The sequence below is a fragment of the Neofelis nebulosa genome, chromosome 2 (assembly GCF_028018385.1).
Source record: "Neofelis nebulosa isolate mNeoNeb1 chromosome 2, mNeoNeb1.pri, whole genome shotgun sequence".
Lineage (NCBI taxonomy): Eukaryota > Metazoa > Chordata > Mammalia > Carnivora > Felidae > Neofelis > Neofelis nebulosa.
The window spans coordinates 189,159,584-189,186,731 of NC_080783.1; the positions used below are offsets into that span (position 1 = coordinate 189,159,584).

Consider the following 27,148-nt stretch of genomic DNA (forward strand, 5'->3'; position numbering starts at 1 on the left):
ATTCAAATGTTGGTTTTTAATGTGTCAGTTTAATGAAGGACAATGAACAAAACCACAGGTATCTTAAAACTTTATGTTATTATCTCTTACTTCTTTCATTGCTTCCGTGTGCTTCACTGTAAGCTCTTCTAAATTTCTGGTAGCAGTGCTCAGCCTGTCTTCATTCTGGAATAAACAAAATAGAGTGGTTCTTCTGTAGCAACAAGGGGTCCAATCCCTTCTTTGTCAAGATGGTGAAGTACATATTCTAACTGCACTTGTGCCTTGGTGGAAGAGATGAGCATATGTGTATGTACACACACACACACACGCACACACACACAACTGAGCATGCAAGAAATCTGATATGTATATACACCCAGAGTTAGTCTCTGTACAAAGTATAGTTTAGTTCTGCTAATTAATGGGCATGTTATCCAGTTATGATGAACACTTACATGAAGTAGCCAACAACACAAAGAAAATTAGTTTCAAACAGCTTTACAGTATCTCTAAAATAAGAAATGACGAAAAAAAAAAGAAATGATGACATGATATATACACACACACACACACACACACAGTACAAATGTGTGTTTAAAAAAAATACACGCTTTTCTGTATACCCAGTTCTGAAGTTTATAATTTAGTAATCTGAAAATCACCCGAAGGCCTCTTGCAAAGTTATAAATTCCAAAAAAGCGCCCTCCGTTGAATTTGAGAGATACAGGGACTCCTCTGGAAGCTAGACCACACACTGCTCCTGTGCCATTAAGGAATTATTGTGCTCACAGTATATGGCTTATAATTTCTGGTGACTTCTAAATCATTCAGCTCTCTTCCAAAACTTCCTGATATAAGCCTGCCATCAATATACTCTTTAGCTTTTTCAATTCAAAGTAGTCATGCTACAAAACAGTTTACACTATAATAGTAGGTGAAACATAGATTCCCGCTTGCTGGAGTTGTTTGTATTTGTGTTACTAGAACCTCCAGCTGTGAATCAGACTTGCTGTTAAAATCAAACACAGCTTTTAACCAAGTTAATCTGACCCAAATTGTAGTGATATGCATAATTATTACTGTACTGCAGACAGTCCACAGAAATAATACTCAGTTTTGTTTTTTTAACAGCAAAATCATGTTTTTTATTATTTTTCTCCTTTCTTGCTATGTTCTTCAGAGTCTTATCATTTTCACACTAATAGTTTTAATGGACAATATAGAATTCTAATTATCATCTGAATCTCACACAGGAAGAAAAAATGACCCAGGTCTGGATCTTTGTACCCTATGTGTCCTCCTCATGACTGACAGCTAAAAATCTTGTCATGCTCCTCCCCGCCACACTCCCATCATCTGGTCCCCATTCACATTCTCCTTCTCCCTTTTTAAGGCTAAATAATATTCTAGTTCCTGTCTGTGTGTGCACACATGTGTTTACATTTTGTTTATTCACTCATCTGTAATGGACATTTGGGCTGTTTCCACCTTTCAACTGGTGTGAATTAACAGTTCTGTGATCATGGGTATACAAATATCCATTTAAGTCCCTGCTTTCAATTGTTTTGGGTATACACCTAGATGTAGAATTGTTATCATATAATTCTGTTTAACTTTTTGAGGAGGTGCTGTACTGTTTTCCAAAGCAGCTGCACCATTTTATGTTCCCACCATGCAATGTAGAAGGGTTCCCATTTCTCCACATCTTTGACAACATTTGTTATATTTGTTTTATATATACAGTGATATATATCATAGCCATACTAACGGGTGTGAGGTGATTGCTCTGTTAAACTATAATTGTTTTACAACGACAGTGAGACTTTAGTTCCTGGACCATTACCTCTCTCAAACTACCAGATATTTTTGGCTTTTCCTGCCAAGCCTGGACCCAACAGTTGATCATTTCAACCTCTCATCAATGTCCCCCCTTATCTTGCTCCTTGCCCCACCTTCCCTGAAAATCCTAGCCTTGGAAAAGTTCAACCATTTGCCTTTTCTACATCTATTTTAGTTTGCTGAGTGCTGGTATGGAAAAATAAAACAAGCAAGCCGACTGAAGCCACTACAAATTCATGGCTGCAGCCTGAGACACGCTTCTCGGCTGCTAGATCATTCTATGCATTCTTTACCAGATTCTGTTACCATTTCACTCAGCAGCTATTCAGAACTTTCATCTCTCCCATCAAACTCCAAGTCTTACCTCTCCCCTCTTTTGGCAGATGATCTTGTCTCCCACAGCACTAGCAAAACTAGGGTCATCATATAACTTTGTCAGCTTCTTCCCTTACAGCAAGGTACTAGCCTTCATCATTAGAGACCTTGTTCTCTTTCCCCCTCAGTGGAGGAGATTTCCATCCTCCTGACCAAAGCAAATTTCTTCACCTGTGTTCTAGATCCTGTCCCTATGGCTTCTTCAAGAAAGCTTTTCTTTTCTGTATACTCATTATCTCCTTCTCTACTGATCTCTTGCCCTTTGCTCAAGATGTTTGTCTTAGAAATAAAGATACAAAAATAACCCTCCTTTGACCCCACCACATTCCTCAGAAGCTACTGTCCTCCTTCTAATTTGTCTTCCCCTCCTCAAATAACTGCATTTTGGCTTCTGTTCTTACCACTATACTCAAAATATCAGTTACCAATGGGCACCTGGGTGGCTCAGTTGATTGAGCTTCTGACTTCAGCTCAGGTCATGATCTCACAGTTCACGAGTTTGGATCTCACGCCAGGCTCTGTGCTGACAGCTCAGAGCCTGGAGCCTGCTTCGGATTCTGTATCCCCCTCTCTCTCTGCTACTCACCACTCATGCTCTGTCCCTCCCAAAAATGAATAACTGTTAAAAATTGTTTTAAAAATCAGTTACCAATAACCTTCAAAATGCCAAATTGGACATGTTTCTGTAACTTTTATATATGATCTCTCTGCATTATGTCCACTCCTATCTTGAAAGTGTTTCCCTTCTCTGTTCTGTGACATCACTTTCTCCTGTTTTTACTCTTACCTCTCTGACCTTTCCTTCTCTGTTTTCTTCCTGGGCTCCTCTTCATCCACAGCCCCTTGAGATGCTGCCATTCCTAAGAACTCTGCCTTTGGCTCTCTGCCTTTCTCACTACTATGGTCATTAACAGCTTGGGTATAGGAGTCTGACACATCTTGAAACCCTGCCTCCACCACCTTCTAGTTTCATGACTAGGCAAGTCACCTAACTTCTTTAAACTTTGGTTTCCCCCCAAAGTGGATTAATAATAATGCCTACCTCATGGGATTGTTAGCATTAAATAATAATCCATCTCTGTGAAGCTCCAGATCTATCTAGAAAAAATGGGAAAAAACAGAAACACACTGAAGTTAATAAACACAAGTGCATGTGGCAAAGACTGAGCTTTGTCCTCCAATATTTATTCTTCCCTTTCCCGCAGCGTAAAATAATCTGGTTTCCCGAATGATCACACGTCTGCCTGCCTTACTGCTAGATACAGCCATGTGACTAAGTTCTGATCAATGGGATGCAAGTGGAATTGTGTGCCACCTCTAGGAAGTGCCCTGAAAGGAACAAGATTCCCCCTTCCTCACTCGTTCTTTCATTCCACTGGCTGGAATGCACACAACATAGCTGAAGTTCGAGCAGCCATCCTGGACACCATCGGCTAGCAGCCACATGCCACAGATAATATACTATCATGAGAAAAGAAATCTGTGAATCTCTGACAATTTCAAGATGTCTGGACTGATTTCTTCTTGACTCTTATTTGGCAGAAATAAATTTCTGTCTTTCTCCAGCCATTTTTATTTTGAGCTTTCTGACCCTCATGGCCAACCAATCCAAACTACTACAGGAGGGTTACTTAAAGAATAAAACACAAGGGCATACGCTGGAAAATAAATATAACTACATAGGAGCTGGATATGGAACTGTGCAGCGCATCCTGGACTAGACTGGAACTAGTCTGACCCATGAGGTCTTTCGGCTCTGTCGTTTCCACATGAATCTGCCCCCATTTGCTAGCTTTTCTACATGGATGGACTTTCTCTGCCTGCTCATCGGCCAGGCTAAAAACAGCCATTCACATGTTAAGCCTATCTAACTTTTCAGATAAGTCATTTCTGTTCTTTATCTTTTAGTTCGAATTCATGAAAGAGGGATGATTATTTTTTGCTCACCCAATGAACTGTGCCCCCCTCTCCAAAGTTAGTTGTATAATCCTCATTCAGTCCATTGTGACTAGAATGGGTTGGAAGTAGGGGTGTAAATACAGCCACCAAGGTCTCCTCTTTTAAAAATTTTTTTAAATGTTCATTTGTTTTTTGAGAGGGTGAGAGAGAAAGAGAGAGAACGTGCGGGGGAGGGACAGGCAGAGAGGGAGACACAGAATCTGAAGCAGGCTCCAGGCTCTTAGCTGTCAGCACAGGGCCAACACAGGGCTTGAACTCACACAGCGCCTCGTGCATGACCAGAGTCACAGACCCTTAACCGACTGAGCCACCCAGGCGCCCCAACCAAAGTCTAGGTTTGCAAGGATTGCAAGGATTTAAGCAAGGATTGCTGGAGAGGTACAAATTCCAAAGAAGAGGATGTAGGCTAGGAAGGCAATCTAAAATGAGTCTACTATTTAAGACCAATGCATATCTAATTGTCTGATGAACAACTCAGTTTGAACAATCCACTCATCTTTCCTTTCCACCTGCTCCGCCTTCTGTATTCAATAGTTAATAAAATCATCATCAATATAGTTTCCTAAGCCAGAAACCTGGGAGGCATCCATGGCCCTGCCTTCTTATTTATCCCACTCTCATTAACAACCAGTCCCTGAATGTGTAGATTCTCCCTCTTATCTAACAGTGCTGCCTTAGTGTAGGCTCTCCTCATTTATTGTCCAGTTTATTGTATCCGTAACTGATGTCCCTGCTGCCAGGCTGGCCCCCATCCACAGCCCTCAGACTGACCGTTCTGAATGCAAATCACTTGCTGCTTATCATTTGCAGTGCTTTCAGGAAGAGTTCAACCCCTTAGCTTGACACCAGAGATTCTTCACAACCTGGTTCCTGCCTGTCTCTATAGCCTTGTCTTCCACCACACCTTGACATTAGCCTTCCACGCTGGTGCACTCACTGATCCCCCTCACGCTGCTGATTATTTCCATGACTTTGAACATTTGGGCCCCTCTGCCTGTTCTGCTATGACATCCCAGAATGCACATTTTCCCAGGGGATTTACTGGGACTCAATAGAGATAGAAAATTCTAAAAAAGCAGACCTTAAAGCAATATAAATCCATTATTTGAATTATAAATGCTCTGACATCTAAACTGTGCCTCAAATTACCCACATATCAAAGCACACACAACTATTCTGTACAAAGTAGATACTGAATACATGCTCACTGAGTATCTTAAAAACTTTTAGGGGCCCCTCAAAACTTCCAGATGTAAAGAATGAGTTGGTAAAGCTGTCAAAGCAAGCTGACACAGAGAAAAAGGATTTTAAATGGAACGAGGGCAAGAAGAATGGGTGTAGATTCATCGCTTCTCGTTCTTATTTCCCCTACAGGTGCCCTCAAACTACGGTGAAGGGGCCAGGACCACACCTTGTGCTACAGCACATCTTTTGGCTCCGAGCGAAAGATGAGGTTGGGATCTCATGGTCTTAGAATGACATTAGGAAACAAACATAAATAGCATGGCCACAGCAACTGAAATATCCAGATAGGCTACTCACCCTAACCCTTCTTCCTTCCTTCTACACAAATACAATTTAAAAATGATAGACATCTTGGGCTGCCTGAATGGTTCAGTCGGTTGAGCGTCTGACTCTTGATTTCAGCTCAGATCGTGATCTCATGGTTTGTGGGATTGAGCCCTGCATTGGGCTCCGTGCTGAGAGTGCAGAGTCTGCTTCAGATGCTCTCTCCCCCTCTCTCTCTCTCTCTCTCTGCCTCTCCCCCACTCATTCTCTGTCTCTCAAAATAAATACACATTAAGAGAATTATAGGGGTGTCTGGGTGGCTCAGGTGGTTAAGCATCCAACTCTTGGTTTTGCCTCAGGTCATGATCTCATGGTGGTGGGATTGAACCCCTCGTTGGGCTCCACACTGGGTGTGCAGCTTGCTTGAGATTCTCTCCCTGTCCCTCTGCCCTTCCCCTGCTTGTGCTGGCACATGCGTGCCCCCTCCCCGCCTCTCTCAAATTGAAAGCAATGTTTAAATGCTTAAAATATAAAGAGAAAAGGAAAGTCAAAGTGTACACTATCATTACAGCTATGTAAAAATGCACACACACGAGCAAGGACTGACCCAGAACAGAAAAATAAACTTGATACGTTAGGGCAGGGTTTGTCAACCTCAGCATTGTTGACATTTGAGCTGAATAATTCTTTGTTGTGGGGGGATATTCTGTGCACAGAAGGATATAAAGCAGCATCCCTGGCCTCTGCCAACTGGATGCCAGTAACATCTCCCTAGCTGCGACAACTAAAAATGTCTCTATCCATTGCCACACATCTCTTGGGGAGCAAGATCACCCCCTGGGTTTAGAACTACTGTGCAGGGTGAAAGAAATTAAAAAAAAAATTTTTTTTTAACATTTATTTGTTTTTGAGACAGAGAGAGACAGAGCATGAACGGGGGAGGGTCAGAGAGAGGGAGACACAGAATCTGAAACAGGCTCCAGGCTGTCAGCACAGAGCCCGACGCGGGGCTCGAACCCATGGACCGCGAGATGGTGACCTGAGCCGAAGTCGGACGCCTAGCCGACTGAGCCACCCAGGCGCCCCGTGAAAGAAATTTTTTTAAAGTTACTGTTTGGATGCCTGGCTGGCTCAGTCAGTAGAACATAGGACCCCGGATCTCGGTGTTGTGGGGTTGTGAGTTTCAAGCCCCACGCTGGGTATAGCGATTACTTCAAAATAAAATCTTTAAAAAAAGAGTTACTTTCCAATGTTGCCATCATGATGGTTGTTCAGTATATACATTTTGGAAGGGAAAGGTAAACCCCTTGTGATACAGCATCTAACACTCTTTTTCAAAAGTTAGAATTTATCCATTAAATGTGAAGAACTGAAAAAGTTTCAGAACTTCTACCCCCCCCCCCCGCCCCCAATCTATTATAGAAGAGAAAGATGAATTTCTCAGTGTTTGGAAACTTGACCTGGCTGTAAGTATGAGATATCATAAATAAGTGTCGTAATTGACCTGAGAAATAAAAATATCCAAATCATTCTGGCTCCCAAAATACCCTCTCAAAGTGTACACTTTGCATATATTCAAAATGGTTTACATTAAAATCTGAATACTGAGAAAGAAATAGTAAGACTCAACAAGGAACACATACTTTAAGACAATTTAAATAAAGTTTTCCAACTAAAAGGAAATTGCACTGGCTCTAAATGAAACTCACTCTATTTTTAAGATCCTATGTTCCAGTCTTTTAAGGACCACTAAGAGTGCTCCTTTGCCAAAAATATTTATTTTCAACCACTCCTCATCATTTCTGTTTCTTGGCTCACACAGCAAGGAACGCCTTCTAATTAAGAAACTGACATGAAGAGAAGGCACAAGAGATGCTGTTTCAAGCATCTCCTCTCCAGAAAATTCTATCGTATCAAGGCATTGAATTCATATGGGCTTATGAAAGTTGAAATCCTGTTACATGATCATCCTGAATGATCTTTTCACATGCATGAAAGCATCGTGTATACCTAACATAGTATTCACTTGAGCCAGGAACAATCTTCTTTCTTTATATAAGCCTGGGACCGGGCTAAAAATGCATTTTGGGGGGCGCCTGGGTGGCACAGTCGGTTAAGCGTCCGACTTCAGCCAGGTCACGATCTCGCGGTCCATGAGTTCGAGCCCCACGTCAGGCTCTGGGCTGATGGCTCGGAGCCTGGAGCCTGTTTCCGATTCTGTGTCTCCCTCTCTCTCTGCCCCTCCCCCGTTCATGCTCTGTCTCTCTCTGTCCCAAAAATAAATAAAAAACGTTTAAAAAAATGCATTTTGGTTGTTTTCCCCTCCACTTTCAAAACACACTAGGCTTGTAGAAATTTACTGTTTGTATTTACCGATGTGCGCTTCTCCATGTTAGTCTCTAGTTTACCCAAGACAGGAAGCTTGCCACAGTGCAGAGAAACAGAGAAAATCTTCCAAATGATCCCAGAGCTGCAGAATGTGGAATGCTTAGCTACCCAAAGCATTGTAGTAGGAAAGCAGAGGGAGGTGGTCTATAGATGGCAGAGGTGGTGGAGACGAATGGACATTCAGTGACGCGCAGCGTGGACAAGAAAGGGTGAAAATGGCTGTGGAATGAGCAGGATGAGAAAACTGGCACTCTGGGTGATGAGAGAAATGGATGAGGTTGTAGCTGGAAAGGCAGAAAGTAACTGACTTGATGACGTCTGAGGCTGAAGATACAAAAGGCCTCCAGAGCTTCATCGGGAATTAAGGTTCCGCATGATGAACATAAGGCGAAAAGGCAGAAAACAGCCTACAACCAGGGGAAGCCGTGGCTCCGAGGACTTCGTTCGGGCCGGGACCTTCAGGCGCGGTTGTCGGTGCAGGGCCGAGTCTTCGCCTGGGCGGTGGGAAAAGGAACGCCCGCCTAGCTGACTGACGGGGTTCCAAGCTCTCTCTCAGTAAGACAGGCAGCCTAATCCTAAAGGCCTGGGGTTGGCTGGGTCCCAGGAGACGGACGAGCCCTTCTTCAGGCGGTTTCACTCCAGCCCGCGACTACAAAGGCAGAGCTGCGACAGGCTCTCCCGTTTCAGGCCATACTGGGGAGACGAGCGGGAAAGACGTAGAATGCTGAAAAGGGACGGGGAGTAGGCGCTTTCCTCCTCGGGGCTGAAGCGGGAACAGGGGGAACCTCAGGAACCAGGTCGGAAATTGTCTTTTGGGGAGTCCCGAGTCGCACGGCTCCTCCACCGCTGCTCCGCTGCCAGCTGCAGGTGCCTTCTCAGGCCGGAGCGTCATAGCAACCGCGCTGGCCGCAGGGACGCCAAGGCATCCTTCCGGCGGGAACCATAGAAACGACGCGCACCATTGGCTCAGGGGCTGCTCTTCCTGTGGAGACAGTGCACACCATTGGCTTTTGGGTCGTGGGGCGGGGTTTTTCGGCAGGATTGAAGGTACGGCTCATTCTGTTGGCTTTGCAGTAACCATGGTCACAACCCGGCGCACGCTTGCTACTTCGGGGATACATTTTGTTAGCGGGCATTTATAAGTATCAAATAGCTTCCCGCCTGGCCTTATCTAAAGACCGGGCCTAATGGTTTTATTTTTTTTTCTAGAAGCAACTTCATTCTTAAAAGGGAGAGGGTCAGGAGTTCTGAGTTTTAAGCCTAGATCCGTCACTACCTGGGGCGCCTAAGACAAATCACATTTTTGGACCCGTCTTTATTACTGTAAAACATGAATAAACCGGACTTGACTAGAATTGTCCCTGAGACAGAGCCCTTTAGAAGTTCTAAGCACTAAAGAAGAAGGAGGAGAAGAAGAAGAAAGGGGCGGGCGGGGGGGGGGGGGGGGAGGAAGAAGAGGAGGAGGAGGGGAAGGAGAAGTCCCAAGCACTGAAAATTCAGTTTGGATGAACCCTCCTTCCTCCACCTATGTCATGCAAAATAATTTCTAAGTGACAATTTGACAGAGGCTTGGTTTATATCATCTTCATTTAAATGCTCTTATCGGAAGATTCTAGTTCTTCAAAGCTTGATTTGACTCCTGTTTTGGGGGCCCTTGCTTTGCTGATATCCCACACAGGTACATTTCAGTCTTATTCTAGTTCCACATAGGATCCTTTCCAAAGCTTGGCCAGTTGTCTGGACAGATCTTATCCCTTACTTTCTGTAAGTGCTTCAACCATTTCCTCGTGCAAGAGCCCTGCAAGTGTTTTTACTCTGATCTAAAATGCTCACCACCATCACTTCCGGCCCACTTAACTCCTACTTATCAGTTCAAGTGTGACTTCCTCCAAACAATCCTTGGTCATCCAATCTAGATCAAGTGCCTTCTCATTCGCTCTCATTGACTCATGTTCCTTTTCATTATTTCTTCCCTTGCACACTCCTATTTGCTGTTAAAGAAACAAACAAAAAATCTCTTGGAATATTAACATGTGTGAATACTGTTTAAGTGCTCCAAATGAAAATTAAACTGAATTAGGAAACACTTTAAATAATTGCATGTAGGGAAGTGGCGTTTATTTAAGCATAACAAAACAGGATAGGAAATAGTTCTCCAGGGAAGTAATAATTATGGCAGAAACAAACATTAAGATCTCTTCTAGTTTTCACTCCATTTGCTCTTATTGGACATTCCAAGATCATAATGACAGTCATCATTCACATAAAGCTATAGATGTAGGGAAGAAAATCAATCTTTTGCTTCCTGTCCCTTCAGTACTGCAGCCACTGCTGACAGAGCTTGTCGTCTTTGAGGTTTTGCTAATTGGACCTTAAGTTAATTTAAAATTTTTGTTCAATGAAACTGCTGCTTACAGAATAGTCCTGATTGCTGCAGTTATTTTTCCTCTGCTCAAAGAGTCACATCTCCTGACTTACTGATTTATTTCAATGCATTTCGGCACCTCTACTCAAATCTTTTCAACTAAAATTGTGCCTGTCATTAGACACAAGGGGGTACCCCTTCCCAACTCCATGAAATAGGACTAATTATATTTTATTTTGTTAAAAGTTTGAGAGAGAGAGTCAGCGCGAGTGGGGGACAGGGAGAGAGACAGAGACGGAATCCCAAGCAGGCTCTGTGCTGCCAGTGCAGAACCCGATTCCAGGCTTGAACTCATGAAACCGCAAGATCATGACCTGAGCTGAAACCAAGAGGTAGATGCTTAACCTACTGAGCAACCAGGTGCTCCACTAACAGCATTTTAAATCAAATATGTATAACTCCTATTTCTATCTACTTGTTAATGGTAGTTTTTCAATATGCACTCTGGATCATCCTACAGATCATTAGGGGATTTTTCTGAACCACACTTCTTGTGCATTCCCAACCCAAAGCTCAGGACAGTGAAAGTTGCTTTGAAATCTTAAGAATTCAGGGACCAAGCGAGGAACCAGAATAATACTGCCACCACCAGAAAATACACCAGAAAATTTAAGCGCAGGTGAAAAATCTACATGCCAGGCACCAGACTAATGCTTTATCTTCACTGTTTTATCTAATCCTCGCCACAAAGGGCATTACTTAGCAGAGACATTTATTATCTCTGGTTTATAAACGAGGAGCCTGAGAGTAAGTTAAGGGTGTAAGCTTACAAAGGTCACAGGTGACACAGCTGGAACCATCAAACTTAGGCTGACTCCAAAGCCCATACTCCTTACCACATTGTAAAGCTTCCTTCAAGGCAGAAGTCACTAATAGGTCCCTACCTGGCCCCAGGGTAGAAGCCAAAGTTAAATTTCCCCTAAGAGCAGTTCTAAAATATTTGAAAGGCAAACTGTTATCTCAAATAGAGAGTCAATCTAGGAAAAGGAGCAAAAAGTAAATGCAGGGGGAAGCACATCATTCTACAGGGAATCTATCCCAAGGGAAGTGTCCTTTTCTCCTACTCCCATCTTTGATAAAAACAACATCATTTCCATTGTGTTGGCTTTTGGGCACATACTTTATTGCACTTTATTATTCATACATCCATTTCCCAAACAGAGACATATTTATTCATCTTTTTAATCTTCATAATCCTCAGGACCTACCACATAGTAGGCATCAAGAAATATTTGATCTTCAAGGCATGGCCATTCATGCATCCCTAATCCTTCTCATAGTATGAAGAAGGTTGATATTCAGGCCTCACATGTATATGCTGAGGCATAGAATTCCCAATGAGCTCTTTTTCTAAAGGTGAGCAACAGTTTGTGTTCATTTTCAAAATCCAGATGATAATCAGGTGAGTGTGTCAGGTGGCTTGGTCGTAACTGCTTTGCTCTTGTTTTCATTTTTATGGAGTATGAAATGACCTTTAAAAGACAAATACCAAACTATATTCACCTGCATACCACTCACTGCTTTCTCCCTTCATTTTCTCTGTCTTTATGAAAGCAAAGGGTTTATTTTCACCACTTGTAAGAGCCCTGATCCACTGAACAAGTTTTGATCCTACAAAGGCTTTTCACTTCAGTTTTTGTCATGTATAAAAGCCGTGTGTCGAGACTGAAGATCATCCACTATCTTGTCTTCTATATCTACACCTTTCTCTACTTCTTCCTCTGATAGCAATATCTTGGTTTCTGAGTCTTTGGTTAGAATAACCACAAAGGACCGTCGTGACTCAATGCTATTAGCTATCACCACTTGATGTCGATAAACTTCCAAAGCATTCCGTGCACGATCAAGTATGATGGAAGGGTCAGTCTCCAACTTAAAGGAAATTATAAATGCTTTGGGAGCCCAGTCTTTAACCAAAGGAGAAAGCATTTTTGGCACCATCTTCATGGTTATCTGTATTGGAAAAAGAAAAGCTTAATAAGCAAACAAAGCTCAGTATCTACCAGGTCAATCTCATGGGAAACTAAGGAAGCAAGGACTCAGATTTTTGGCTAAGTCAGTTTAAGTGGTATTTCTCATTGTCAAACTTTTCAAAGCATTATACATGCTTGGCTTAAAAGCCTGGGTTCTAGAGGGTTCATAAAGAAACCTAATTCCAAGGCTTTATACAAATCCTGGGACAAGCCATGAATTAACCTTGCCCTACCACCCTCATTACCATTAACAGAGCTCTAGAAAAAGAGCATTATATTTTATTAAACATTCCCCTCATTTTACCAAACACTCAAATAAACAAAGGCAAATAATCTGTTCATGCAAATCTATAACCCAAATGTAACTGTGGCAGAAATTTAATTAAAGTTGGGTTTTTAAACCTCCGCCTAAAATATTTCTTGCACCGGTAGAATGGCTATTTGACTCCACTTAAATACTGTCACTCATAACACATCTTAGCGCTGAAGAAACAGAACTGATTTTTATTTTCATTTGATCAAAACTCCCACTATGCCATTCTTGATCCCTTCTAAGAATGTTGAGTCGGTCTGTGTACTTTCAAGGAAGAACCGAAAAATACAGGATACATCAAAGCTCCCGGATTTTTAAAAGTGTGAAATTACTACGATAATTATCAGGATATCCCCCTCAGAAAGTTAGCATAGGGATTAGACATACATTCCCCACTTAATTTTTCTGCTTAGCATTTTCCACTATCTAACATAGTATGCATTTGGCTTATTTATGGTCTCCTCGGCAAAGGAGAAGCAACATAGGGGCACAGTGTATTTCTTTACACTGCTTTATCTCCAAGTCCTGCCGTAGTATTTGGCATATAGAGGGTACTCAATAAATTATTTGTTGAACAAATGAACAGCAAGTGCCCCACAGGCAGAGTTTCTCCTTTTAAATTCTGCTTGTATCATAAATGATTAAGAATTCTCTCAGGTTCCAAGAAGCCAGATCATCTCAACATCTGAACCACACCACTAGCCACCCTATACCCTTTCCTCAAACTACAGCCATCATGGTTATCTTACACCCACCGCTCTCTCTCTCTAATTTACCTTTCCTATTGATGCCAGAATGTTCTTTTCAAACAAGAATTTTTGTCTCATTCTCCTACTTGTTTTCCTTAGCTCCACAGGATAAAGTTCCTTAAGAGGGAATACAAAATCTTCTGCGAAGTAAGCTCTCTTCAGCTTCCCCACCCCCTGCCCAGCTCCCCACTCTCCCTGCTCTCCAGCTTTACCAAAGAATTTCAGTTCACCGCACACTGCTCATTTCCAAACTTCAATCTGTAATGACCTTCCCTACTTTGTCTGGTATACTCTCTACTCATCTTTTAAAACCCAGTTTTAAGGTCATCTCTTCCAGGAAGCCTTCCTTGACTTCCCCAAGATTCACTCACCCCATGCTCTGACTTCACTTTGTACGTACCTCTACTAGAGCATTTATCACTCTGTACTGTAATTATGTCTGTGTCCAGCTCCCTCACTAGAGTGTGAGGTTCTTGAGGGAGGGCGGTGTCTTATTCATCTCTGTATCCCTAGTGCCTAGCACATACGGAATGCAGAAAGGCCATCTCCAGATCAAGAGGGAATTAACCCAAGATTGATTATAGGGGGATCAGATCTCTGGAAGAGAAGCGCCTGTCACCTGCAGTGGGCCCCCAGATGACTGGATCTTGTGTTCAGGCATTTCTGAGACAGGAACATAGAAATCTGACACGGCCGCAGCCAGGTAAAACATCGCAGAAGAGCCTGCAGAGAGAAGCACAGGGTGTAATAAATCGGAGTGGGATATGGGATCGGGTCCTTTTCAACTCAGGCTCCCTTGGCTGTGAGACCGCGGATAATGAAAAGGTGAGGGGAAAAGTGTCTGGGGGAGAAAGGCTCTGCCTGCAGGAAACCTTGGACTCCTAGAGCACGCACCCAGCGGATTGAGCGCCTGGGCCGCAGCCTGCAGCAGATGCAAATAGTCCGCCAAAGTGGAGAACTCCACGGCTAGGAAGGTGCCGGCAGCCGCAGCCTCCTGGTAGCTCCGCAGAGCGGCCGCGAAGCCCGGAAGTGCATTCTCCTCGGCCTCCAGGCTCAGCAAGCCCGAAGGGGTTGAGCCGCTGGGCCGCAACGCCGACAACCAGGTCTGGGGCGGGAAGCGGTGGGCAAAAGGGAAGGCGGAGCGAGCGCGGTACAGGAACAGGACCCCGTAGCCCGCGGCCAGGAAGGCCTCGGCCGAGGTGGCACCGCGCCGCCCGCTGCTGAAGTTGTCCAGGAAGCGCACTGGTCGGGCTTCCAGGGGGACCTTGGTGCCGCCGGACGTGATCAACACCACCCGCCGGCCCTGTGCGCCCAGCCTGGCGGCGAAGCGAGCCATAACCTCGGCGTAGCGCGCAGCTCCCGCAGGCTTGGGGAACTCGGCGACCAGGTCCACTTCCGCCATCAGTCCCTGGGCGCGCCCCACACTGGCGCACACTCTACCGCCACCGGCGCCGCGCCCCAGCCCGGCTCCAGGTCCCCGCGCAGCCGCAATAGCGAGGGGGCGGACCTTTACCTTACGCCGCACGCCGGGGCCAGCCTTCTTCGCGTCGGGGGAGGCGTGCCGGTTTCGACCCACAGCGCGGCAGAGGTGACCCTGAGCTAGCGGGACTTGTGGGCGGGCAGGCATCTGGAAGGGTCACATCCCCTCATGTTAGTTTCCTCCTCCGGTAACGAACTGTCCGTTTTTGCCTCTAACCGGCCACCGTATAGGCCTTCCTGGACTTTGATTCCACTGGAGTCAGATTGCCCGGCCATTTAACCTTCGGGACTTAACGGGGGGGAGTTTTGTGGGTTTTTTTTTTTTTTTAATTATTATTATTTTTTAACCCCACAAATACGGTCTAGATGTAAGTGGAACTGCGCTTCTCCCCCCTGAGCTTGAATTCCTGGGAACGAGGCTGCCCGGTAGTGGTCACGTGACGCCGGCGTCCGGCGTGTCCTCTCCAGGCAACCGTCCTGGGGACTGAAGACGCCGCTGGCTGCAACATGAACATCATCTGCCCGCTGGCGGTGCCCAAGGGGCGCCGGCTCTGCTGCGAAGTGTGCGAAGCCCCGGCCGAGCGCGTGTGCACGGCCTGCACGGTCACTTATTACTGGTAGGCCCTGAAATGTGGCACGTGGGCCCCTCAACTCCCTCCCTCTCTCCCCATTACAGGTCTGGGTGCCCTGCGTAAGCCATAGCACCAGCTCTGCCAGGGAACACTCAACGCGGTTTCAAGACAGGTCCCCAAGACTTCTGTGTGTGCCTCTTCTCCCACTCATTCATTCGTCACCAGATGTTTTGTTGACCGCCTACTGTGCGCAGTGCACTGTTCTAGAAGCTGAAGTTACTAGTGGAAACTTGGTGGACTGTGTCCCTCAAAGATCTAACATACTAATGCGGAAGATAGATAAACAAAAAGAAAACAAGATAATTTCAGAGAGTCATAAATGCCATAAAGACAAAGGAAATGTGATGGGAAGTAGGGCAGACAGCTTCTTGGAGGGTAGATACTGATGTGAAAATAAAGTAGGAGCAGTCCACCGTGGAAATGCTGGGCTCTGAGGGTGTAAAGACTGTGGTGTGTTTGAGAAATAGAAACCAGGCCAGTTTGTCCGGTGCACAGCCAAGACGGTGAGAGTGTGGGGAGGGTAGTAGAAAATGAGATGAGATTTCATTCGTTCAACATAACATCCCCTGATCTTTGCTTCCAGTTAGACCTATGTTGGACCTGAGATAAAACTGCTAGGTGGCAGATGGCCAGAAACCTAGTCCAGCGAACTAACTTGTTTTAAAAAGTCATTATAATAGACTCAGCATGACAAGTACTGTCACTCAAGGTGCGCTGTTTCCTGGGACCTCTAAGGATGGAAGCCTAGTGGCTGGGGGCAGTATCTGGAAAGGTTTCTCTGAGTAAATAATGTTTGCGATGACTCTTGAAAGGTCAGTAGGAAATTGCCAGGTGAATGAACAATGAAGACAGAAGGGCAGGGTACTCCTGGCATCCAGGTCTACTTGGGTAAGAGCTAAAAGAACAGAGTTTATTCAGAGCCGGGTAGAGAAGATAGTGGAGGAAGCAGTTGCTGATTTTCACATTGCAGACTGGACCCATTAGCAGATCGTGGATAAATCACAACCAGCATTTTAAGGAAAATGCACTTTTTTTTTTTTTAATTTTTTTTTTCAACATTTTTTATTTATTTTTGGGACAGAGAGAGAGCATGAACAGGAGAGGGGCAGAGAGAGAGGGAGACACAGAATCGGAAACAGGCTCCAGGCTCTGAGCCATCAGCCCAGAGCCTGACACGGGGCTCGAACTTACGGACCGCGAGATCGTGATCTGGCTGAAGTTGGACGCTTAACCGACTGAGCCACCCAGGCGCCCCTAATTTCATTTTTTAATGTTTTTTTTTTTTTTTTTTAATTTATTTTTGGGACAGAGAGAGACAGAGCATGAACGGGGGAGGGGCAGAGAGAGAGGGAGACACAGAATCGGAAACAGGCTCCAGGCTCCGAGCCGTCAGCCCAGAGCCTGACGCGGGGCTCGAACTCACGGACCGCGAGATCGTGACCTGGCTGAAGTCGGACGCTCAACCGACTGCGCCACCCAGGCGCCCCAAAATGCACTTTTTTAAGGAAGAAAGTAGAATAACATAGAAAGTATCAGAGTAACCCTACTTGAATTGTTTCTTGAAAATTTTTAGCATTTTATGTGGATATGTGTGTTTGTAATGGTAAAATGTATTTCTTACTAAAAAGAACGTTTAAAAACGATTGTGGTAGGTAGTAGTAGGAGTTTAAACCAAGAAGATACAGGTTAGGGCCAGATGGTGACATGAGATCGAGAAGTTTGGAATTTATCCTCTGGGATGTCCTGGATCGTTTTGATGGGCTCTCCCTTGTGTTAAGGAAGGATGACAGTAGCAGTGTGGAAGATAAATTGGAAGGTAGACCCTGGAGGCCGCATCACTGATTTAAGAAGTTGTTGCAGTTGGGGCGCCTGGGTGGCTCAGTCAGTTAAGCGTCTAACTTCAGCCCAGGTCATGATCTTGCAGACCGTGAGTTTGAGCCCCTCATCGGGCTCTTTGCTGACAGCTCAGAGCCTGGAGCCTGCTTGGATTCTGTTTCTCTCTCTCTCTGCCCCTTCCCTGCTCACACTCTGTCTCTCTCTGTCTCTCAAAAATGAATAAATGTTAAAAAAAGAAAAAAAAAAAGAAGTTGTTGCAGTGATCCTAGCAGAAAGTGAATCTGTCTCTCTCAGACTGAATTAGGTGTTCCTCCTCAGTGCTCTCGCAGCACTCTATATGTTCCCTAGCCTAAAATTTAGGACACAGATTGACATCAGTTGTTTAATAGTCCATATTCCTCACTAGGTCTGTATATCCCGTGAGGGAAGGGACGGCATCTGTGTTTTTCTTGCAGTGTCTTCATTGCCTTTAGAATACAATTCAGGATTTGTAGCAAAAACTACAAAGCCCTGGTCATTTCTCTACCTTCATTTCCCACTACACTCACCCTCTCTTCTCCTTGATGTAGTTACCGAGGTTTTCTTCAGGTCTAGTTTGCCAAGTCCTTTCCTCCCTCAGTTTCTTTGCCTGGACTGTTTTCTCTACTAGGAACGTCCTCTTCAGCCACAAGCTCCCTCTCATCCTTCAGTTCTCAGGAATGTTATTTCTTCAAAGAGGTCTTTCTGGAAGTACTCCTCTCTGAGTTTTCTCGCTCACCTTTTTCTTCGTTTTTCCTGTACTTTTGTATTTCGTGTTTACTTGTTTAGTATCTGTGTCTCTTCCTAAACCTACTGGCTGCACATACCGCACACTCAGTGATCGTTTGTTGAATAAGCGAGCTTCTGAGTGGATAGTAAACCTATTAACACAGAAGGAGGTGGTGGGGGGTGACAGATTGGGTAGGGGATACACAGTTTGAGGGCCTTCAGGTCCCTTGGGAGAGATGGCTAGTAAACCACTTCAAGTACAGGCCTGGCACTCAGGGGAGAGAGGAGAGCCTCTACCTGATATGAGCATCTACCTCTTTCCCTCTTGCCTTCATCCCTGCAGCCAGAAGTAATTCCTTCTTCCTCTCAACTCACTTTGTCGTCACTCTCTACTCTCAGATGACTCTTACTTCCCTTCTTCATTTTAGTTGTTGACACGTGTGCTATCTCAATTTTATTATGTTCCATTAATGCAGGATATTATGTTGAATATGTGTAGAAGGACTATCCTGCAAATGCTGTCTTTTGATCTGTGTCAAACCCATCTGTATATACCTTACAGTCTCTTGCAGAGTGTCGTGAAACAGTCGGAACTAAATATGTGATGAATGCATGAATAAGTTATTATTTCCTATGCCCTTATCCACCATTAGTTCCTTTCTCCTCTTTCACTGCCTTTAATTCTCTTTAAGGTGTTCTCCTCTCCCCTCCACCTTCTTTTCTGCAGATTTCTCTATGCTTGTGTCCTGGGGATTTTAAGATTTTTCCATAAAATAAAGCTGAGTTAATTGTTCTGCATCTCAGAAATGGGGGCTTTAATACTCCTCCCTCACCAGGTTTTGTGGTCGAGTGCAAAGCATGTAACGTCATGCCTGAAACCAAACTGACACTCAGTAAATATTCTTTTCTTTCATTCCAAATTTAAGGAGGCAGAAGGACAGTAAACTTGAATTTGTGAAAGCTTTTTTTTCTCTATTTTGCAAAAGAGTTTTTTTCTTTTAAAATGTTTTCAAATGTTTATTTATTTTTGAGAGAGTGAGAGACAGAGGGTGAGCAGGGGAGGGGCAGAGACAGCCGGAGACAAAGAACTGGAAGCAGGCTCCAGGCTCTGAGCTGTCAGCGCAAAGCCCGATGCAGGGCTTGAACTCATGAACTGTGAGATCATGACCTGAGCCGAAGTTGGATGCTCAACTGACTGAGCCACCCAGGCACCCCAAAAGATTTTTTTCCCTAATTATTAATGTAACTCATGCTTACTATAGAGAATTTGAAAATATAAAAAATAAAGAAGAAAAATAATCTATAATCTCACAATTTAGAGATTAATAGTCTGATATTTTGGTCAATTTCTTTATACTCTTTTCCTATAAATACATCTGTTTTATACACTCTGTTAATCTTGCACATATTGTTCTATATTGGATTATGAGAACATAGCCAGGGAACAGAACATTTGTAAGAAAAGGCAATTTTATTAAAGTACACACTGAAACATTACAGAAAGTTACAAGAGGCTTTAGTACTGTAAGTTAACAAATCATTGCATATAGATAAGAGTGATTTGCAGTAAGTTTTATTTAACATGTGGGGCACAAATTAAAATGTTTTCACTGATCAGGAAAAGAAAACGAATAGTGAAGTGGTATTCAATAGTAGGAGACAGTATGATCTGTGGTAAACTGCAGAATGAGTGTCCTGCCTAATGTCTTCCAAATTTAGTCTAAAAAACATGGTAATGGTTGGGGGGCTGGGATGGCTTCATTGGTTAAGTGTTCAACTCTTAGATTCAGTTCAGGTCATGATCTCATGGTTTGGTGAATTCAAGCCCCACATTGGGCTCTGTGCTGACAGCATGGAGCCTGCTTGGGATTCTCTCTCTCCCTCTCTCTCTCTCTGCCCCTCCCCTACTCATGCTGTCTCTGTTTCTCTTAAATAAATAAACTTAAAAAAAATTAAACTTATTAAAACCCAAAACAAAACATGATATTGGCCAAAAAATGTCTAGCTCACAGGCTACTTGATTGTGAGCCCTGATTGAAAACATATTTTCAACTCCTTTATGCATGACTCTGTGCTGGGTATTAGGGATTAGACAGATGAATAAGAAAAAGAACTCATGAATATATAAATAATGCTCATTTTATTTGGAAAGGCTAGATATGTCAAATGCTCTCAGTGGAACAAAAATTCAGGCAGTTAAGTAAATTAATATTTCCATTGCTCACACGATTATTCAAAAAGTCCCTATTTAATAAATATCCTATGGAACTCAACTGTTTCTATATCCTGGCTGTTAAGTGCTTTAATTGATTTGTTTACAGTAATTCTCTATAAAATTTTTTAAGTGCTTTATGTCATTTCTATGATAGCAGTTACAGTTTAAAGAGAAAATACTTTATTGCATTTCTGTTGTCCCAGAAGGAAAGAAGGAGAGAGAGGTTGAACAAAGCTATATGTTGCCTATGACTGTTTTTCTGCTACCACAAGAGTTGAGTTTTTACAACAGAGACCATGTAGCTCTCAAAGCCTAAAATATTTGGCCCTTTACAGACAAACTTTGCTGACCCTGTGCTAGGTTATTGTTACCAGTTTTGGAATATGTATAAATGGAATCAGTTAACTTAGACATTTGAGTAAAAATATATAATCGGCAGTAGAAATGCAAAAATTCATGATTTATGTATCCAACAACAGAGTCTCAAAATGCATGAAGTAGAGAAGGGAGAAATAATTAATAGTTGGACACTTCAGTATTCCACCGTGAATAATGAACAGGAGATAAGCAAGGAGATACAAGGCTTGAACAACACTATAAGCCAACTAGACCTAACAGACATCTATATACATTCTTCTCAAGTGCATATGGAATATTCTCCAGGATAGACCATGTATTAGACCATAAAGCAAATCTCAATAAATTTATAAGGGTTGAAATTATACAAAGTATGTTCTGTAAACACAGCGGAATGATATTAGTAATAATAGAAGGAAATTTGGAGAATTTATGAATGTATGGAAATAACACAGTCTTAACCTGTGAGTCAAAGAAGAAATCACAAGGGAAATTAGAAAATTCTTTGAGATGAAATGAGAACAAAAATACCAATACTAAAACTTACGGGATGCAGTAAAAGCAGTACTCAGAGGGAAATTTCTAGCTATAAACACATACATTATAAAAGAAGTAAGATCTCAAGTCAGTGACCTGCCCTTCCACTTTAAGAAACTAGAGAAAGAAAAGCAAACTCAACCCAAAACTAATGGAAGGAGGAAAATATTAAAGATTAGAGTAGAGAGAAGTGAAATAGAGAATAGAGAAGCAAGAGAAAGAATCAACAAAACTAAAAATTGGTATTTTAAAGAGATTAACAAAATTGACAAACCTTTATTTAGATTGACCAAGAAGAGAACACCCAAATTACTAAAGTCAGGAATCAAAGTGGGGACATTGCTAGCAACTTTGCAGAAATCCAAGAGGTTATAAGAGAATACAATGTAGAAATGTATGCCAACAAATTAGAAAACCTAGATGAAATATATTCCTAATAAGACACAAACTGGCAAACTGACTCAAGAGAAAAAGAATATCTGAGTTGATCTATTAACTAAAAAGATTTAGCTAGCAACCAAAAACTTCCCACAAAGAAAAGCCCAGGACCAGATGACTTCACTAGTGAATTCTATCAAATACTTAAAAGAAAAATTAATGCTAGTTAGTTCTTCAAGATTCTTCAAAAACTTCGAATTCTTCAAAAACTCTTCCAAAAAGTAAAAGAGGAAGAAAAAGTCCCCAACTCATTTTATGAGGCCCACATTACCCTAATATCAAAACCAGACAAAAATATCACAAGAAAAAACTACAGATCAACATCCCTCATGAATATGGGTGCAAAAAATCCTCAACAGAATACTAGCAAACCAAATCCAGCAGCATATAAAAAAGGATTATACATCATGACCAAGTGGCATTTCTTCCAGGAATTCAAGGTTGGCTCAACATGCTAATATCAATCAGTTTAAGACATCATTTTAACAGATTAGAAGACAAAAACCACACGATAATCTGAATAGATACAGAAAAAGCATTTGATAAAATCCAACACCCTTTATAATAAAGACACAACAAATTAGGAATGGAAAGAAACTTTCATAACTTGGTAAAGGGTTATGTGAATATCTGTGAATAAACTTATACAGAAACAGAAAGCTAACATCACATTGAGTGATCAAAGACTGAAAGCTTCCCCCCCCCCCCCCCAAAATCAGGAATGAGACAAGAATGTTACCTTTATTACTTCTATGCAACATTGTTCTAGAACTAGTTGGGGCAGCTAGGCAAGACGATGAAATAAGAGGGATCCAACTTGGAAAAGAAGGAGTAAAAAAGACTTCTTTTTGGTGATGACATGATTTTATATAGAGAAATCCCTAAAGAACCTACAAAAAAAAAAAAAACCTATTAGGACTAATACATGAATTCAGCAAGGTTACAGGATACAAGATCAATGCGCAAAAATCAGTTGTATTTCTGTATGCTAGCAACAAACAATCTGAAAATTAGGAAAGCCATTCCATTCACAATAGCGTCAAAAAAATTTTTTTTAATCCAAGAATGGCAAGACTGTATATACACAAACATTTTTGAAAGAAATGAAAGACCTACATAAATGGAGAGACATTCCATATTCATAGTTTATGAATATGTTTATGAAGTATTAAGAAGACTTATTATTAAGATAGTGACACTTAAAAATGATCTACAGATTTAGTGCAATCCGTGTCAAAATTCCAACTGTCACTTTTGCATAAATGGCCACACTGATCCTAAAATTTATATGAAAATGCAAAGTACCCAGAATAGCCAAAAAGTCTTTTAAAAAGAACAAAGTTAGAGGACTCATACTTTTCAGTTTCACATTTTACTACGAAGCTACAGTAGTGAAGACTGTGTGGTACTGACATAAGGATAGACATATAGATCAATGGACTAGAATTGAGAGTCCTGAAATAAGCACATACATTTATGGCCCATTGATTTTCAACACGGGTGCCAAGACCTTCAACTGGGGAAAGAATGGTCCCTTCCAGATGGTGCTGGGATAACTGCATAGCCACATGCAAAAGAATGAATTTGGACTCCTACCTTACACCATATACAAAAAGAGCTAAATGTAAGAGCTAAAACCAAAATTTTCAGAGGGAAACTTAGTTGTAAATCTGTGTAATTTAGGATTAGGCAACCGTTTAGATAGGACACCAAAAACACAAAGATCCAAAGAAAAAATGGATTAGCTGGACTTCATCAAAACTTAAAACTTCTGTGCATCAGGGGCACCTGGGTGGCTCAATCAGTTAAGTGCCTGACTCTTAATTTCTGGTTAGGTCATGATCTCACGGTTCATTAGTTCAAGCCCCGTGTGGAGCTCTGCACTGGCAGTGTGGAGCCTGCTTGGGAGCCTCTCTGTCCCTCTCTGTCCCTCCCCTGCTCTCTCTCTTTCTCAAAATAAATTAAAAAATAAAAATTTAAAACTTCTGTGCATCAGATAAGCAAAATAAGTCAGTCAGAGAAAGATAATACCATATGATTTCACTCATATGTGGAATTCAAGAAACAAAACAAATGAGCGTAGAGGAAGGGAAGGACAAAATAAGAAAAAAAGCAGAGAAGGAGGCAAACCACAAGAGACTTTTAATGATAGAGAACAAATGGAGGGTTGCTGGAGGGGAGGTGGATAGAGGGATGGGTTAAATGGGTGATGGGTATTAAAGAGGGTACTTGTGATCAGCACTGGATGTTGTGTGTAAGTAATGAATCACTGAATTCTACTTCTGAAACCAGTTTTACCCTATATATTAACTAACTTGAATTTAAATAAAAATCTCAAAAGAGAAAAAAAAAAGAATTAGAAATTTGTTATAAAGAAAAGGCAGATTTTTTTTTTTACAAATAAAGTAAGTACCAAAAAACAAAACAAAACAAAACAACAACAACCCAATAAACTGTGCATCAGAGAACATCATCAAGAAGGTGAAAAGACAACCCACAGAATGGGAGAAAATATTTACAAATCCGACATCTGATAAGGATCTTCTGTCTGGAATATGTAAAGGACTCTTAAAGCTCAACAGCAAAAAGCTAAAAGACTCAGTTAAAAAATGGTCAGAAGATTTGAATACACAATTCTCCAAAGAAGATCTACAAATGGCCAACAAGCACATGAAATGATGCTGAACATTTTTGTTATGGAAATGCAAAATAAAATCACAATGAGATACTACTTCACACACACTAAAATAGCTTTAATTTAAAAAAAGAGAATAGCAAGTGTTGGCAAAGATACAGAAAACCGAACCCTTCATATATTGCCGGTGGGCTATAAAAGTGTTCAGCCTCTGTGGAAAACGTTTTGGCAGTCCTCAAAAAGTTAAACATAGAGTTACTATATGACCCAGCAATTCCATTCTTAGGTATGTGCTCAGGGAATTGAAAATCTACGTTCAGTCTAGAATGATGGAGATGTGAGTTGTGTCCATTTTTCTCTGCAAGTAATAATATGTTCACATGTAGTCTGCTGCGGTTTTGTGCATATGTTGTGCAAATTCTTACATGAGAATTGCTTGGACAAGGGTCATGCATATGTATAAATTTGCTAGACATTACCATAAAACCATCCAAATTTTTGCATGAAAGTTCTCCTCTTCCCACACTATTAAAATGTTAAAATTTCAAACTTTAAAATAAAAGAAAACATATGTTCACAAAAAAATTGGATACAAGTATTCATAGCAGCATTATTCATCATAGCCAAAAAGTAGAAGTAGCTCAAATGTCCACCAACTGATGAGTGGATAAACATTAAAAGTGATACAGCCACGCAGTGGAATATCATTCAGTCGTACAAAGGAATAAAATATTGATAAGTGCTATGAAATGGATGAACTTTGCAAACATCATGCTAAGTGTAAGAAACCAGACCCAAAAGGTCCCATGTTATCTGTTAACATTTATATGTAATGTCCCAAAGAGGCAAACACAGAGAGAAAGTAGATTAGTGGTTTCTGGGCATCAGTGGGTGGAGAGAAAAATGAGGGGACCGGCTAGAGCAAATGGATTTTTTTTTTTTTTGATTGATGAAATTGTCCTGGCATTAGATAGGGTGGTGGTTTTACAATCTTGTGATTATACTAAAAACCACTGAATTTAAAGTATACTTAAAAATGTGAAAAAAGGGCTCCTAGTTGGCTCAGTCGGTTAAGCTTCGGCTCAGGTCATGGTCTCACAGTTCGGTTCGTGAGTTCAAGCCCCACATCGGGCTCTGTGCTGACAGCTCAGATCCTGGAGTCTGCTTCGGATTCTGTGTCTCCCTCTCTCTCTGTCCCACCCCTGCTCACACTCACACTCTTGTCTCTGTCTCCATCTCCCTCAAAAAATAAGTAAACATTTTAAAAAATGTAAAAGAAATGTAAAACAAAAATAATTGGAGAAAGGGTCAGAATCAGGTAATAGGTTTGGGAATCATTCACAGAGGTAATTACTTAAGGAATGGGAATGGATTCTCTGTAGGGCTGCTGTCCTGTCCAATTAAGTGTTTAAAAATACTAAATCTGTATGTAAATTTCAGAAAAGCTTTATACCAACTGTCACAGTGCTTCCCTCTGGAGAACTAAGAAAACACCTGACTCTGGAGTATAGGCTCGGAGTAACTACTTAAGCTTTCCACACCTATGCTTCCTTATCTTTGAAATAATAGCTTTGGTTTTGCTCTCAAAAAATGAAATAGTTACTAGCAAAAACACCTGCTGCGCCACTGGGATTTGGGGCCGTTCCCAGGGTGTTCGTGTCAGTGTGCCCCCTGGAACAACAGACACTGCAAGTGGAGCTCTCCAGAGCTAAGTGACACAGTGGCCCTCATGGTAGGAAAGTGTCTCCTAGAGCCTCAACCAGTGTAAATTCCTCTCCCTTCCCCGAGGAAAAGACCCTCTCACCCATCAACTTTGGTGTCCAGATATTCTGAAAATGGTCTTAGAACAATGGAGAGATAAAGTCGTCTTTGTTGTTCCTAACCAAGCAGAAAAGCGGAACAGCCACGGCGTCACCACGTGACTTCGGAACGTGACCCTGTGCCCAAAGAAACAGCAGCCTCCCTCCCCAACTAGTTCTTACACCATCAAATAGCCTCATGACAAAAAAGGGATTTGTGTCAGAAATGGCATCGGGTTCCCTGCCTGACGGTATGTGTTGGGCTGGCTTCTCTAGTTTTTAGGGCTGGGCCAGTAGTAGGGCCAAGAGAATCGTGGGTCAGGCCCAAGGTAAAGATCATGAAATCCGTGCTTTTATTGTCAGTGGTGTGGTTCATCAAAGAGCTGACTGGGACAGCATCCATGAGAAGATCTGTCAGCTCCTGATCCCACTGCGCACCACCATGCCCTTCTACAATTCAGAGGAAGAGCGGCAGCATGGCCTGCAGCAGCTTCGGCAGCGGCAGGTGGGTCTTGCGGGACTGTGACAGGGGTGGCTCACGGGTGCTGCGATACTTCCCAGGAGAAAGGGCGAACCTCCTTGAGGACAGAGACTTTGTTTTGTGGCTCTATGCCCTCAGTACCATTCAGTCAGTTGTTCCCCACATATTTACTGAATACCTACTGTATTAGGTGCCAAAGGCTGCCATAGCAAAATACCGTAGACTGGGTGGCTTAAACAACAGAAATTCTGGAGCGTAGAAGTCCCAAGATCAAGGATGGGTATCAACAGACTTGGTTTTCTCTGTTCACAGGCATCCCTGGTGTTTCCAAATGTCTTCTTAAAAGGACACCAGTCAAATTGGATTAGGGGCCACCCTAATGGCCTCATTTTAACCATCACCTCTGTAAGGCCCCGTCTTTAAACACAGTGACTTTCTTGGGTACTAGGGGTTAGAGCTTGAGTTTGGGGGAGGGGAGAA

General features: G+C 42.4%; 3 protein-coding genes across 10 annotated transcripts in view; 1 reads left to right on the forward strand and 2 right to left on the reverse strand.

Annotated features, from left to right (window-relative positions):
- LOC131504900 (coiled-coil domain-containing protein 30-like) overlaps positions 1 to 8,990 on the reverse strand; it is a 59,432-nt gene extending 50,442 nt beyond the window's left edge. Inside the window, exons 1-3 of the mRNA XM_058717805.1 lie at positions 8,361 to 8,990; positions 3,239 to 3,294; positions 91 to 165 (exon numbers count right to left, since the gene is read on the reverse strand). Coding sequence (XP_058573788.1) covers positions 91 to 99 — 9 coding nt within the window. The 5' untranslated portion in view covers positions 100 to 165; positions 3,239 to 3,294; positions 8,361 to 8,990. The remainder of the gene's footprint in view (positions 1 to 90; positions 166 to 3,238; positions 3,295 to 8,360) is intronic.
- Positions 8,991 to 11,573: 2,583 nt separating this feature from the next.
- On the reverse strand, positions 11,574 to 15,137 carry PPCS (phosphopantothenoylcysteine synthetase). Of its 6 annotated transcripts, none has more exons than XM_058717811.1 (3): positions 15,026 to 15,137; positions 14,132 to 14,235; positions 11,574 to 12,430 (listed from the first exon to the last, which is right to left on the reverse strand). In XM_058717811.1, the coding sequence occupies exons 2-3, from the start codon at positions 14,222 to 14,224 to the stop codon at positions 12,107 to 12,109; spliced, it is 417 nt and encodes a 138-aa protein (XP_058573794.1). In that variant the 5' UTR covers positions 14,225 to 14,235; positions 15,026 to 15,137; the 3' UTR covers positions 11,574 to 12,106. The 6 variants fall into 6 exon arrangements, with proteins under 6 accessions (XP_058573794.1, XP_058573792.1, XP_058573793.1 ...); XM_058717809.1 differs by lacking the exon at positions 15,026 to 15,137 and adding an exon at positions 14,407 to 15,007; XM_058717810.1 differs by lacking the exon at positions 15,026 to 15,137 and adding an exon at positions 14,852 to 15,000.
- The window catches only part of ZMYND12 (zinc finger MYND-type containing 12), a 28,551-nt gene continuing 16,417 nt past the window's right edge, over positions 15,015 to 27,148 (forward strand). The window contains exons 1-3 of one of the 3 annotated variants that reach the window (XM_058717807.1): positions 15,015 to 15,100; positions 15,358 to 15,608; positions 26,551 to 26,692. In XM_058717807.1, coding sequence (XP_058573790.1) covers positions 15,499 to 15,608; positions 26,551 to 26,692 — 252 coding nt within the window. In that variant the 5' untranslated portion in view covers positions 15,015 to 15,100; positions 15,358 to 15,498. Of the gene's footprint in view, positions 15,180 to 15,357; positions 15,609 to 26,550; positions 26,693 to 27,148 lie in introns of all 3 variants that reach the window. The other 2 variants (XM_058717808.1, XM_058717806.1) reach the window with 2 other exon arrangements.

What these genes read in the sequence shown, in the direction of transcription:
- PPCS (XM_058717809.1), bottom strand. Translation starts at nt 14,914, where the DNA reads ATGGCGGAAGTGGACCTGGTCGCCGAGTTCCCCAAGCCTGCGGGAGCT. An exon ending in CCAGGCGCTCAATCCGCTGG is followed by an intron (nt 14,236 to 14,406) that starts GTGCGTGCTCTA and finishes TTCTCTCTGCAG; the next exon opens with GCTCTTCTGCGATGTTTTAC. An exon ending in CATCTGGGGGCCCACTGCAG is followed by an intron (nt 12,431 to 14,131) that starts GTGACAGGCGCT and finishes TTTCCAATACAG; the next exon opens with ATAACCATGAAGATGGTGCC.